Source organism: Dermacentor variabilis, chromosome 9 (genome assembly GCF_050947875.1).
Source record: "Dermacentor variabilis isolate Ectoservices chromosome 9, ASM5094787v1, whole genome shotgun sequence".
NCBI lineage: Eukaryota > Metazoa > Arthropoda > Arachnida > Ixodida > Ixodidae > Dermacentor > Dermacentor variabilis.
This window is the reverse complement of record NC_134576.1, coordinates 137,720,105-137,735,232: the sequence shown is the minus strand read 5'-3', so window position 1 is coordinate 137,735,232 and position 15,128 is coordinate 137,720,105. Positions and strand designations below refer to the sequence as shown.

Below are 15,128 nucleotides of genomic sequence, written 5' to 3'. Positions count from 1 at the left end.
GCCACAAGTAGACTTCGCTCAGTTGTGCTAGCTGCGTTATGTTGCACGTAGGTCTCTACTTGCAGATACAGCATTGAGCCCTCGAAGGTATCAAGCAGAATAGCAGCGTAAGAATGCAAAGGTTCTACAAAGGCTGAAGAGGTATGCAATGAACATTGAAGCAGTGCAGCAGGAGGCGAAGCAACGGGCCAACGAAATACGGATAGCTGTGGAGTGCGAGCAACAAGAGAAGCGACGTGCGGCCAAAAAAACAGCAGCACGCGAAGCAAATGGCCACTGAACAAGCCACCGAGACCAAGTGGTGCCGATTGGAGGACTGCCACATGTGGGATTCAGATGCGTACTTTCAAAAGCACTTTGTCGAAGACAAATTTGGTGTGTGGTGTGTAGCATCTACGACCGCCTCTGGTTAAGATTGTATGCCATCAGGGTGCCGCACTCCATGCATGCAGCGGTCCTCAAGTGAGCACTTCCCCGGGAGTTCGGGCTTTGCTCCACGTGCAGGAGAGAAATGATTCGCATTTACTTAAATAATCATGGAGGATGGTTTCTGCTGTAATTTTTTTCTTGCCAACTGCTGGCCAACCTACAGCTTCACAGCATCATTTCGAACACAATGTTAAAGCACAACTGGTACAGTCTGGTCCGCAGCCTGATTGATTAAGAGTAGTATGTGCTGGAATATTGCAACAATTCCAATCCAATTCTTTTACTTTTCACTCATTATGAGTGATCGAGCTGCACTCTACTCGCATTATCATCAGAATTGGCCAGTCGTTACTGGCAGGTGATGACAAAGGAATAGAATCGAGCAAAAGGAATTGTTACTTTGTATCCGTCCAGGTTCACTTGACTATGAAGGTTGTTTGAAATAACAGTCAGCACACAGTGGCATGGTTTTCCTAAAACTCTTTTTTTTTATGCATGAACAAATGCCCAGTCTTAACAGGAAATTGTCAGTGAAAACATGGCCAAAGCTGCTTTTTGATCAAACACATGTACCCAACTGCAAAGGTATAACAGAGGCCTGTTCATACTTGTGAAGGAGGTTACAAGGGTGCCTCAGTTGCAATGTACATTCGCAACAAGTGTCAGTCTTCACAACTGATCATGAGTAGACTTTGCTCAAGGCCAAGCTTCTAGCCAGAAATAAGTGTGCCGACTTGGCAAGGTACAAAGAGTGGGAACTAAGGTTCGCTGAAGTGCAGAAACTATTGGTGATCTTTGTTAGTCACAGGCAGATCCGCAATTTCATCGTTGAGTAGCCCTTGGTATCGGGAGAGAAGGCTCTGCTGGTATGCAGCCCGTAGCACTGGCAGAATGTCAACGATGCGGAGTGCACAGCTGAGGTAGCGTTTGGCGCTTGGCAGGGCACCTTCCAAATACCGCTGCAGCCCTTCGTTCCACACAGTGGTCATCATCCAGACAAGCTGAAAAACAAGCACAAAGTGTTATTGTACAGCTCACTACTAACTTGATAGGTTCATTTGCATTCAAGTTCTGGTTTCCTTTTTTTTTTCTCTCCCAACATGAAATCATCGGTATTCTCTGAAAAGGTTCTTAAAGAGACCGTTCTGTTATGCTAATGTTGAAACATTCTTTTATGTTGCAATTATAGTGATGTATTCTGTGCCTACCCATTGCTTCCCATTTAGGAGGCGGCTACTTCATCAAGCTACTCATGGTAGCAGCTTTTCGTCGGTGAATCCATCATTGCATTGAAGGCAAATAAGGTTTGATTTGATTTGACAATAAAAAGCAACATATAGGTTAATTTATACTGGTGATGTATTTCTTCAGGATTTAATATGCATTTATTTGTTGGATAAAGAGTAATTATTAACAGGAATGTTGAAGTGCAGTTTTCCTTCTTGGAATTTTGCACTTGAACTGCAGCACCAGTATGCTGGTATGACGTTTCATTTTTTTCCTTCACATGTTTAGGCCATTGTTCCTGAAAGTTCTCAAAACTTGCCTGGTTAAATTTTTGGTTCCTTGAGAATGCAATGTACAAGGTCTGTCTGAAAAGTAATGAGACACTGTCTCTTGTGCGAGCTATGAGCAAAATTGAGATAAGCTTACTTAGTCGAGTAATACAATGTCTTGCTAGTATATGACTAATCTCAGCTTTCTGCAGTCATTTACTTTTTCTGATCATATGTTTTTTTACACCATAGTCTTTGCAAGCCATTCATCTGTAAAAACTGAAACCTGAAAGCAACCTGAAATTCCTGGTTCACTTTGGGAAAATTAGGTCAGAGGCACTCCAAATGTTTTGGCAAGTGTACAGCAATGACACCATGTTCTGCATATGTGTGTTTGAGTGGCGCAAGAGGTTCAGAGAGGGTTGTGAGGAAGTGGAAGATGACTCAAGAAGAGGGAGGCCTTCAACAAACCAGAATGGCAGTAACATCGACTGAGTAAGGCATCTGTTTTATGCTGATTGGTGGCTGGCTGTTTGAATGATCACCAGCCATTCGAGCATGTGAAAGGACAGTGTTTGGAGGATAAACACTGATTTTGGCATGTGAAAAACTTTTGCAAAGATGGTACCACAGCTGCTGAGTTCTGATTAGAAGGAGCTCCGTATGCCATGTGTCCGGATATCATCTCATGTCTTCAAACCGAGCCCAAGTTGCTTTGTGAAGTCATTACCAGTGATGAGACATGGATTTTTGAGTACGACCCAGAATCCAAGGACCAGAGATGTCAGTAGAAGTCTCCATTGTCGCCAAGGTGGAAGAAAGCAAAGCAGACCAAGTGAAATGTGGAAGTCATGCTGCTCACATTTTTCGATGTCAGATCCAGAGTTTCGCCACAGGGCCAGGCAATAAATCAGCAAATTTACAAATAAATTTTGTGCCATGTGCTTCGCTCAGCACATGAGAAGAGACCTGAGCTGTGGTGAGATAAATTATGGCTGTTGCATCAAGAGCATCTGGTAGTTTCTGGCCAAGAGGAACATCGCAGGCCTATAATGACCAAGTTATGTCCCTGAACTTGTACCCTGTGACTTTTTGTGTTCTCCATGCTCAGGGGAACTATCAAAACACCCTGTTTTAAGGTGTGGAGGTCATCAAGAGAGCCATAACAATGAAACTGCAGAACTTCCCAGAAGATCAGACCTTCAAGCAGTGTATAGAGGCAGATGAAAAAGTGTGTGAAACTGAAGGGGGATTACTCTGAAGGGACACCACATAGTTTGCCATGTGGAACAGAAATAAATTGTTGGTGACATCAATCCTGTTATTTTTCAGACAGACCTCCTAATTCCTGGTTATTTATGAACTGCTAACTAGTTCTTTGTATGTATGAACACAGATCACCAACTTATGCTTGCCCCAAATTAGTGATCAGGCATCATCCTTAATTATGTTTATAGTACTAAAGTAATCATTGTCGGCATGCAGGGTAAACCTATTAACCTTAGATAAAGTATCTCATTTACATATATGAACTAGCTCACATGCAGTGCTGCTGCAGATATGCAAATAATCACTCATGTTCACACATGCTGGTCTGGCTGCTAAGAATGACATCCTCTTGGAGAACTGTCTGTCACAGTGAATCGGAATGTAAAACCACACTTCAAAATCATTCAGTTGGGGCATATGCCAAGTAACTTGCCTCTGTCTCTGGGAAAGTCACCGAGTGGTTCAGCCTGATAACTTCATCAGTACAAGCCACGACTCCATCCTCATCTCGTGAATCCAGCAGTGCCTACAAGCAATCAGTGGTAGTTTCTATTATGAGGCTTCGAAAGAGTTTCAGCAGGGTTTACAAGCGCCTATGGACTAATTAAGCATGGCTTTTGACTGTCTGACAGAACAAAATATATGCGAAATTGTGAATAATGAATAGAGGTGCACAATTTTTTCAACACCCAACCCTTAATTGTAAACAACAGTGCCTGAAAAATTATTATTTAGGAGCCGCGTGCACGTTTACTCCTCTAGCTTGGCCTGATTGCACATGGCTGTCAGCGCGTTTGAGTGTATATGCGGCCACGCGTCCTATCTTGCAGGTAATCTATGGTGGGTGCAAGGATGAGGTGAGCCAAGGTGGCTGTTGGATTCATATGTGCTATCCTCTCGCGCGCCTACTGCTGGAGGTTGCATAATCTCGAGTTTTGGAGACGCGTTGAAGTGAGAGGCTGACGCAGTGTTTGTTCCCCTCTGACCGCCAACAAGTGTTTGTGATCATCGAGTGAGATCTGTTCATTTTTGCCGTGCGCACATGACACTGTGCCTGTTAATTTTATCAGTAAGCAAAAGTCTACTGCAATTTATACAGCCAATAAAACTTCGAACCTTTGTCTAATGCCGTGCTCTATTGCTATCAATGCTTCGCCTTTCATCTGTAACTGCGACTTTTTTTTTTTTTCATAGAACTGATACTAGAAACAATGTAACAGCTACAGAAATTTTGGACGCTCTGCCGGAACTCGAGCATGACACGCACATGCGATGTCGCAAATTTACAACAAAAATAGCAGCCGTGAATAAGGGATTGTCACCTGTCGCCTTGCCTTCATAATATTTTTTAAAAAAAGCTTTCTTTGTGGCGTCCAACAAGTTTTAATACTTCATTGATAGGTCTGGTGTGAGGAGTGGCCCCAAGCCCACTCATATGTCATTCCACTCCAGGCCACTCCAGGCGACACTATCAGCCATAGCAGGGTGGATGCGAAAGCTTCGCACGCTTTGATCGCTTCGTGCTGCTGTTGTGAAGGTATAATCGACATGGCATTAAACCGTATCTTTGGTCACCAACTCCCGAATTCAAAAAAATGATTTTTTCTTTTCTTTGTTATTGTCACTGAAATTAGTTTTTTTCCAATTGCCCAATAATTTTGACATTTTTGCAGCCCCTTCCGTGTAAGAAAAATAATTCAGCAACAGTACTTATTTGCATAAAAGGTTGAATTTCAATATAACAAAGTGCCAATATTACCAACTTCATTATATCGAGGTTTAACTACATCACTGGGCATGTTGGCGATTCATTTCACTGGACCTGCACACAATTTGAAAGGATGAGGACTGACAAATCAAGGATGAAGCACTGCCTCCCAACAATATTTTATTGCCATACGATGGAAATGTACTATGTGCAAACTAGTTTAATTTGCTCACATGCAATGGGCCAGATGCCCTAAGATAAACAGTAAATGAAAACAAACAGAATGCATCAAATGATGAAAAGGCACACATGCAACTACATGCCTTATAGATGGTGGTTGTGGCACGTAAAACCCCAGAGTCTTTTTGTCCTTGTCCTTTTGATTGTACACTGGTCTACCGAAAGCTACGAGACCACTCTGAGTACTCTGAATGAAGGGCAATTCATGGACATCCATGCTTCTAGAACAAAACTACCGAAAGCACCTGTAGAACCATTTGGGATCAATGTTTCATTCACCTTAATAGTGAACTGCACCTGACTTGCCTGAAAGAACAGGTGATAATACTTGACCAGCTTGTCTGGTTGATTCTGCGTTGCTGTGAGATCGATGCAGCGTCGCAGCAAGGTCACAGAAAGTGAGCTCTTCCTGCTGCCAGCATCCTGCGCAAAGTTGCCCTGCTTGCCACGATGTACCTAATGTGTTCCCCCTTTTGCAGAACATAGTTACTCTGTCTGGCAAAGGCAAATGAATGTGGCATGACACAAGTAATGGTACTGTTCGTTACTGAAGGATTCAGGAACTCGGCAACTTGTGCATCTGTGTGCATCAGCACATACAAAAGGAAGGAAAGACACAACGAAGAATGCCAGGGGCCATATTTATGCATTGATGGTTTTCATCTTTCATTCTTTTTAGCCTTCACTTTTGATTAGCATGACACCAAGCTTTCGTTATTGCCAGTATCAGCCACTTGCTGTGACAGCTGACAAAAAATGGATAACATCAAAGAAAAAGAATCTTTACATTATAAAGTCAAACCTCATATATAACTGATTATCGGATATGAAATCAAATCATTTATTTCCTATAGACAGGGGGATCTGCAGTAAAGGGTTTTTGACAGCTCGACATAGCCGAATTTTCCTGACAATAGCAGCTTGCCACGAAGTAATGCTAAAATTTTTCTATCTGATATTAATGTATAACAAATATATCCTTATAATGAATATTGGATATTATGAATGTATTTTCATGCTTGACGCAACTTTGCTACAACAAGGTGCAACTGTACAGCCCCAGTGCTTCACTCAGAAAACACCGTCCCATACACTCGTCTAGTGATATTGAGTGAACATTGGCCAACTTCACCAGAAAAGTGAATGGGGCACTGTTTTACTAGTGAAGCACTGCCCCATCATATGCTGCCAACGCTAAATGATCGAGGGATGTTGACAAACTAGCATAACTGAACATCTTGTTGTGATGACATCACCTGGCAGATGGCAACGAATTGCTCGAGAAGCTCTGGGTTGTCTTCCGAGAAAGAAATGACCTCATCCGTCACAGCATTTCCGTTAGCTGCTCCTCCTCCACATACGATAGCTTCAAACTCAGCAGCAAGAAGCATTCCAGCTAGCTGCCTGTTGTCCCGCCAGCCAGGGTTCACTTCCTTGAGCTTCTCTGCAATTTGATGAACTTCCCTGTTGGGGACACGGCACTACTAGTCATTCATTTGCCATATCCCAAGTCGTTGCCCTCCTCTAAGATGTCAAAAACCAACCCATCTTTCTCGAAAATATAAATTTCACAAAATTCCCCGAGCAACTTGCCCACCACTAAAAGATATCCTGCAGAAAGTACCATAAAGCCACAGGTCACCATGCACATTAGGTGCTCTTACGGTGACCAATGCAGCATTGTACTCTTTTGTTTTGTGCTCATGGTTCACAAAGGCATGTTTGCCAAATAAATGCAGCAAGCATACCTGGTCATTCAATCACTCATCATGCATATCAGGTCAGCTATTGGTCACTCACCAATTGTAAAGCTCACCTTACAATTATTTTTCAGCTTGCACGCCAAATAATCACAACCATTCCTTTTCTAATGAATTTTGCATGCGAGGGAGTTTGGTGATGACTCAAGACATTCTGACATTTATAAATGACTTTCTTTTAATTTCGTTTTGTCTGCATACTAACATTTACATAATGTATTTAAAGCATAGCAGAAACATTTACCAAAGTAATAATTCAGACTTAGATGAGTCATTATTTCGATATTTCAGCTAAAGCTCCAAAATTATTGTTGAATGATAGTATACCTGCAACACTGTTCTATAACTGCCTAATTGAGATGGACTTTTCTATATATTGAAACTCTTTTTTCCTCAGGAAAGCAGCAGTACCACAACATAACTTTTACCGCCGAAATAAAATATGTTATGGGAAAGCAGTCACGGTGCATTGCGTCATTAAGCTGATGGTACACTTGATTTATATATATATATATATATATATATATATATATATATATATCCTCAACCTTCATGCACTGAACACAGAGATAAACTAAATTTGGCATACCAGAGGTACATAATAATTGTTGTGCTGCAGTTTGCGAGGGATAAGAGAAATCAGGCTATGTTTTCTTAATCCACCAAAACAAGGAAAACATGGAAGTGGAGATATTTTTAACACGACATTACTGTATGTTAGCACATTTCTTACACTGTATTTTTTGTATATATATATTCGGATATGTATTCTAACTATTGTATATTACAATCTTTGAGTGTACTCTTCCCCCTTACACAATGCCTCTAGGGGCCTGTAAGGTATCTTTAAATAAACAAATAAGTAAACATTACTGTATGTTAGCACATTTCTTACACTGTATTTTTTGTATATGTATTCACATACATATTCTAACTATTGTATATTATAATCTTTGAGTGTACTGTTCCCCCTTACACAATGCCTCTAGGCGCCTGTAAGGTATCTTTAAATAAATAAATAAATAAATGAGACTTGCTGAAAAGTTTGGATTTTAATCTGTGTTGCTACCATCTATTTTTGATTATGCTGAAGATGCAAGAAACATTGTGGTAGAGCAAAATTTTTCAAACAAAATCTGGTGCCTTATGAAGGCGATATCGAAACTTTGGCTGCACATTATTGTGCTCAGTATGGTTGGAGTACATCACCTAAGAATTCTTTGCCTGAGCTGTGTGTCAGCCACATGTTTCCTGGACGCAGTGACTCCCGACAGCATTGCCATGATGGCATAGGTGGTGATCCGCTTGGTGGTGTCTCGACGGCCATGAACGCTGAGCATCAGCCTGAAACTGTGCCCCAGAAGGTGGAACTGCTGCTCGGCATTCACTTCTGGCAGCAACGCTAGGTTCCAGCACACGGTGGCGAACCACTGGCTCTGCTCTGCATGCCATCTGTCCTGTGTGAAGAATCAGACGAACCGAACAGCTGGAGTTCTCACTTAAATGAACAACCATATGAAGCTAACAGGCAACAAAGGCTATATAAATACATGAGGGGAAATTAACATGTTATTGGATAGAGCTGCAAAATAACAATGAAAAAATTTAGATGAGAGTCAAGTTAGCAACAAGCTTCATATTCTTATTACAGCAAAACTTTGTTATAATCAAACCACCTATGACGCGAAAGTACCTTCGTTATATCCGATATTCGTTATAAGCATATATTTATTACATGTCATTGGTATACATATTTCGTTATATCCGATAATTCGTTATAAACATCTTATTGAGGTTTGAGTATAAAGAAAAGGGGAAATGAAACTGGGCGAAAAGGCAAATTTTGCACTGGTCAGCGCCAAGAAAATGAAAGGGAGAAATTGGAATCTACCTGAACAGTATCACGATGTTGCAAAGAAAATCCATACAGGTTTCCCAGAAAAAAAAAAAGCTCCGAAGTTGGAAAAGAAAGAGTCCTGCATGCTTCTGCAGAACTGATTTGTCATGGTCAGTGCCAAGCTCTGTATAGTGTCTTTCCACTCCCATACCTCAGACAGAGAGAGGATTCGTGGATAAAATATGGGATAATGGAGACAATTTTCACTGGTGTATGGAGGTTTGATTAAGTGATCAACAGTGCTTGAACCAAAAAAAAAAGCCTCAGCCTGTAGCAAACATTTTGATATGCAGGCTTGTCTTCGTTGGGGTGCTGATGAAGACAAGTCCCTTTGTCAAAGCATTGGCTCCAGCGTTGTTTTGCTGCTGTTTATCAGGTGTGCTATAAGGGCATAGTATATCTTCTCTGCTGTGATGTAGCTATGACAACTGAGTGAAAGTAATGCAACTTACGTTCTCACAGACAAACAGGATAGTGGCTGCCTTTTCAATGCAGTCACTCACTTCTTCGTAAATATTGGTAACCTGTTCTGTAATGAACAGACATATGTGCATTAACTGTGACTTTCTTTCAGATGCACAATAATCACTAATGCTATATTGTGAAAATGCACAGCATGCTCATAAGGACAACAAGCAACAGCTTCAAAGCCTGTACACAATGTGGGGTCAATTCTGAAGAGCTATATATACTTTGCGCAATCTGTAGTGACCGTCTCAAGCTGATAACAAGAGAGTATTCAAGAAAAATGAATAATTTTCCAGATAAAATTGCTCTGTATACTTCATTTTCCCACAATGTAGAAACATGTTACCTGGGAACAGCAATGCATTTCACTGCACATTTTCAATTTGCATTTCTCGGAATTAGTGCTGGGCACAGACTTTCCAGCAAACCATTACATTAATTGCATGTAATTTTACACTTAGATGCTCCCTAAAGTCATTAAATAAAAGCTGATCAAGGTCATGTTACTTGATTAGTGGCAGCAGGCTTGAGTAAACATGTGACAATCATTGATGAACTAAAAGGATATTTACTCTTTAATTATCTAGCTTTTAATTACTTCAAGGCACATGTTGCCAGCTGTGTAATTGAATCCAATCAATGCTCAGTGTGTACCTGCTTAGTGGGAATCTGCTAAACAGTGCTCAGCTTAAAATGCCAAGATTCATGTGTGTCAAGGAGATCTGCATGTCAAGAATTCACAGATCAAAAGTACCAATGTTTATGAGACAGAGTGCGACTACGCATTGCAGGCACTTCAGCTGCATCTCTGCCATGGCTGGGTTGGTTTCTGGAGGCAAGGCCATCTGCTTTAACACATCCTTGGTGAGGTCCAGCTTGCCCGCCTGAAATGTTTTTTGTCACATTGAAAAGCTCTAACGGGTTACAGTGCAGACTTTAATGCGCATCCATGCTGCTGTTACATACTATTATTTGTGCATACATACATGCCATTCAAGACCATCATACGAACCGCAGAAGTACTCTGTTTTGGACCAGTAAGTTACTTAGTTGTTAGTTATTAGTTAGTTGCAGACTTGTTTTTATTGCTGTAGTTTGTTTTCCATTTGCCGCTTTAACTTTTTTTTTCGTAGTGGTTGTGCCATGAGCTTTCCCCCTTATGCAGCTACTTTTTCACAATTGTGAAAGAAAAAGTGTGCACACTTGTTCCAATGGTGGCAGAATAATTGTACACAAGTTTTTGCACTTCCAGGTGGCGCATGTGATAAGCTTACTTTTTTGTATTGGCTCCCTGTCATCTTTTGCAATAAAACTTGGTAGCTTGTGCAGTGCCATCTTTCTTTCCATTCTTCCTGTTGTATCTTGTACAGTACGTTGCTCAATTGTCCATTATATAATGTTCCAATTTTCTTAATTTTAAGGCATGACATTTAATCTCTGGACAGAAAACTATCAAGCTGAACATTTATACTGAATTAAACAATTATAGTTCCATTTTTCAGCTCCGTAGGGTCATGTTTTAAATATAGATGTTTGATCTCAATAATTATGAAAGCAGAAAAACAGCTTGATCGGGGAAAGCTGGCTCATGTTTGACCTGAATGTTTTCCAGCAGCACAAAAATAGAAACATGGAACGTATGGTAGGCTCACAATGATCATACATGTGCCCAATATGTTCGTTGATCTTCTTCTGTTAGAAAATTTTTATATGAAAGTGCTTATAGTTAAATGACATTTTGTTGAGTCTTGCTTATATGTAACTATGAAGAAAAATAATAAAGGAGCTGCAATATAGTCTGTTATGTCAGAAAAGAAAGTGTTTACGTATAGTAAAGTGCTAATTGAGAATTCAGTAATATCTATATAGCGGTAATTAAATTGCTCTCCCTGTTTGTGCAACATTCAGAGCTATGTTTTTGTTACAATAGACTAAGTTAATAATGAACAAAATAGTGGGTGTCTTGGCATGAACCATATCAGAACACAAACAAATCTTCAAGCACCGAATTATCTGTTGTATTTAGTGGTTCACAACAGAATCTACATTTAAATAACTCTACAAATGTTAATGTGACAGTCCTGATAAAGCTGGTCCTGCAATGCCTTGTTTTACTTACAGTCACTGAAGTGATTTCCCCATTAATCTGTTTTCATTTCTTACTCAATGTGACTGTTTCAGAGTGGGAACTGTGCTTTTCTTAAATTCTGATGTTTCTTAATTTTGTGTCATTGTGGCACAGTGATATATATATATATATATATATATATATATATATATATATATATATATATATATATATATATATATATATATATATATATATATATATATATATATATATATATATGCTGAAACATAATATGATATGAAATATGGCTATGCTATCTTCGCAGTGCATACACAATGTAACACATACATGTACTATATGTCTCAAATGACTAAATGGCCAGAGATAAGTATAGACATAGATTTTTTTCACTTTTTATTTGTCTGCAAGAGCATGTAAATTATTATTATTATTATTATTATTATTATTATTATTATTATTATTATTATTATTATTATTATTATTATTATTATTATTATTATTATTATTATTATTATTATTATTATTATTATTCGTTTCTCTCAACACCAGTAAAGAAAACAAGAAGTGTGGTACTAAGCAATCGTGCTGCATTTTCTAACCTTCAGTGTGAAGCTCCCGACATGAATGAGTGCGTTTGAAACTTTCTTGATGATGTTCTCCCGCTCAAAACGGTTGGCTTCCTTGACAAGCTGGACTGGAATCATAGTGAAAGATATACTGTTACAGCATGTCACAATTAAAGGCAAGAACTTTGCACCAGCACATCGCATTTACCTACAAGCTTGCTTGCATGCGCCTCAGTAGGTTGTTGTTAATATCAAGCTACCTGCTTTTATTTCTCTTACCTGACAGTGCAGCCAGCAATAATATCTTGTGGGATGCTTTCAGCATCTTTGTAACCTTTCTTCTCTGAAAGCAGGATGTACAGAAACGGCCTCACCCATGGCTTAGCATGTCCCTGCTTTTACCTTTGCACAAGTGATTAAAATATTATGCTGGCACTGTTACAGGATAACTAAATTTGCTCTTATATCCTTACTTAAGTCATCCTTGTTGCTGCTTCAATATTACATGACTAACTAATTGCTCACATCTTTACTTATAAGTTATCCTTGTTCCTGCTTTAACATACATTATGCGATGTGTGATACCTATTGAACTTAACAACACTGTTTTGTTCTCTATTGCAGCTGCAATTCTGCTTGTTAATTTGATTTTTAAGTGTGCATCAAAAATGATTAGGCCATGTCGTGACCCATTCTTTTAACATGTGCAACAAGAAACATCTGTTTGCCTTACGCAGCTTGCGAACAGCTGCAATTGCATCAGCACCGTTGTCCTCTTCGAGAGCGATCTTGAGCCTCAGGTAGCCCTTGGTCACATGGTCTGTGCCTGTATACTGATCCAAGGTGTCCTTCGCCCTGTTGGTCATTCCAAGATTCATGCTCCAATAAACCTGACAGAGCCGCAAGCTATCCACCTGCTTTCTGATGTTCTCCTCATCAAAAATGCTTTTGAATGTGGCTACAAGAGTCTCACAGTTCCTGAGCCATTCCACTGCTTCAGAGGTACTGCCTGACTCGGCCTTGCCACAACCAAAGCGAAACAAGTAACAAAAGAGTTGCCTGAGACAATGACCAGCGAACTGTGTTGTTTTGGCACTGTCCTGGACGAGGATTCTCTGGAAGGTCAGGAAGGCACGATCCAGCTCATTGCTGTCAAGCTCAACCTTAAGAAGTTCCACCAGCAAATACAAGGCTTCACGATCCTGGCTGAAGCGAATGTAGGCTCTCTGCAAGAACTCAATGGCTTGTTGGACAAAGCCGTGCTCCTTTATTGACTGGTGAATTCCAAGCACATGCCTGATCGTAATTTCTTGGTGCCTGAGGATGCAGTCTAGTGTACTTGAGAGTTGCTTGTCATTACCGCTTTGGTAAAGGGCTTCCATCTTTTTCGTCATGTAGTTCAACTGTCCTGGACGATGCCAGATGGCCATATCTAAGGCGTTGGCTGCCTTCTCCCAGTGCTCCTGCTTGTCCCAAAGGAGGTAGGCGGAACCCAGGAGGTACAGCGTGTGGGCCTGCCTATTGACGTCAACAAATTTCTTGCCAAGGCAGAAGGATTCTCGGAAGTAAGAGACGGAGTGTTTGTAGTGACCACTCTTGAAGCACTGCATGCCTGTAACGTAGGCCCTCGACGAGACGTATTTCTGCAGCATTGGAAAATCATCGCAGCACGCGTTCTTAGCGGTGTAAAGGCTCTCGAGCGCCGCTTCAGAATTCGCAGCCGTCGACGTCATCGCCGCGAAGCGACAGACTTGCAGGACTGATTCCGCGTGGCGTGCTCTGAGCTTTTCCTTATCTGATTTAGCATCGTCAGTCGCAACACCTTTGAAGCAGCGGATCTGTTCGGCAAGCTGCTTGGTGTAGCCTTCTAGCTCGCTGTACCGCGATTGTTTCAACAGAAGCAAAGCGACTACTTCAAGCGCCTGGATTCGGGAACAAAGGGCGGCTACGTAAAGTTGTGGTGTCCTCATCTTGTCCATCATGTGAGAGCTGAAGCCGAGATACATGTTCACACATTTGTACAGCACCAGTGTCGGGTCGTTGCTCGTTGAGGTTTGAAAAAACTCGGTTGTGACTGTGCGCACGCATTCGTTTAGAGCGGCTACCAAGAGTGCTGTGCCATCGTCATCTGCGACGGACAGGTACGCGTAGATGCTGTCCTTGAGATCGGACTTGATCTCTTTGAAAACGAGATCGCTGTCAACCGCTTGGCCCCCATCCTTGACCGAGATAAGCAGATCTCGTACCCTCTGTGCCGACTTTTGGATGTCCGAAACGCAACTGCTCGTCATCTCACAGCTGGCAATTAAACCTGACCTATGAAACCGAAAACGAAAGCGCGTCGCGTCAGTATGGCGGCTTGAAGACGCGCGAGCAGACGATTCTCGGCTTCGGAAATGGCGACCTTAGCGACCTCTATGTAAAACGCGTTTCTTTTCAGCAGACGATAACGGTTTTGAGAGTATGTCATATACGTGGCTTTGAGGTGTGTGGCACCCGAGTCGGGACCGAAAGTTAGTCGCTACTCTCAAGATGTATGTATTAAAGCGTGAAAAAAAGGACGAAGAAGACGGTGAGCCGCTATTAGGCGCATATTTGGGAGTGTCTGTTATCACTTCGACCTCGTGCACGACTCCGAGCCGTCTGATTGTCTTGCTCTTCACCGCTTTTCTAACCCTAACACGGCAATGTTTACCGGCGTTATAAGCAGAACCGTGACTTTTTCCCTATAGCCGCTTTTACCAATTTTCAATCATCTTCGCATTGCAGCCATGTCTTCAGCAGGCGGCGATACTGGTAAGAACGTCTCGGTCCGCAGTGACTCGACGCTGACCGTTGCACAGGTGTCTGTGACAGCGACTCGGAAAGCACGATCGTTTGCCATCGCCGACGTGTTCTTGTTCGCAAGCTCAAACTTGTCATTGCCGCAGTAAGAACGCTGAAGCACGAATCGTTGACATCTCCTTACCACCGGAGAGAGCGTATCGACCGATTGGACTGTCCTAGTTATTATAAAACGCTGGGAGAGACATTGCTTGCTGAGATGTTCGTGTCGTTCACTCACCGCTGTGTTTTCAAAAGTGCACCTGCTATTCTTGCCAACCTGTAAATCCTTCGTTATCAGTGTCAGTATTCCCAAACTGTGCCCGAACCACACACAGGAGTTTTTCGTTTAAGTGCTTTGCTGCAAATGTTTACCATTA

The 15,128-nt window shown here is 41.3% G+C and overlaps 2 protein-coding genes across 5 annotated transcripts in view; one reads left to right on the top strand and one right to left on the bottom strand.

Annotated features, from left to right (window-relative positions):
- Positions 1 to 331: 331 nt before the first annotated feature.
- On the bottom strand, positions 332 to 14,268 carry LOC142557661 (testis-expressed protein 11-like). The gene is made up of 9 exons (XM_075669662.1): positions 12,659 to 14,268; positions 11,959 to 12,053; positions 10,022 to 10,151; positions 9,252 to 9,328; positions 8,112 to 8,359; positions 6,399 to 6,606; positions 5,449 to 5,565; positions 3,628 to 3,720; positions 332 to 1,430 (listed from the first exon to the last, which is right to left on the bottom strand). The coding sequence occupies exons 1-9, from the start codon at positions 14,214 to 14,216 to the stop codon at positions 1,212 to 1,214; spliced, it is 2,745 nt and encodes a 914-aa protein (XP_075525777.1). The 5' UTR covers positions 14,217 to 14,268; the 3' UTR covers positions 332 to 1,211.
- Positions 14,269 to 14,359: 91 nt separating this feature from the next.
- The window catches only part of gammaCOP (coat protein (coatomer) gamma), a 47,237-nt gene continuing 46,468 nt past the window's right edge, over positions 14,360 to 15,128 (top strand). For 2 of the 4 annotated variants that reach the window (XM_075669667.1, XM_075669666.1), the window contains exon 1: positions 14,361 to 14,497. In XM_075669667.1, coding sequence (XP_075525782.1) covers positions 14,458 to 14,497 — 40 coding nt within the window. In that variant the 5' untranslated portion in view covers positions 14,361 to 14,457. Of the gene's footprint in view, positions 14,498 to 14,565; positions 14,722 to 15,128 lie in introns of those variants that run through there. The other 2 variants (XM_075669663.1, XM_075669665.1) reach the window with 2 other exon arrangements.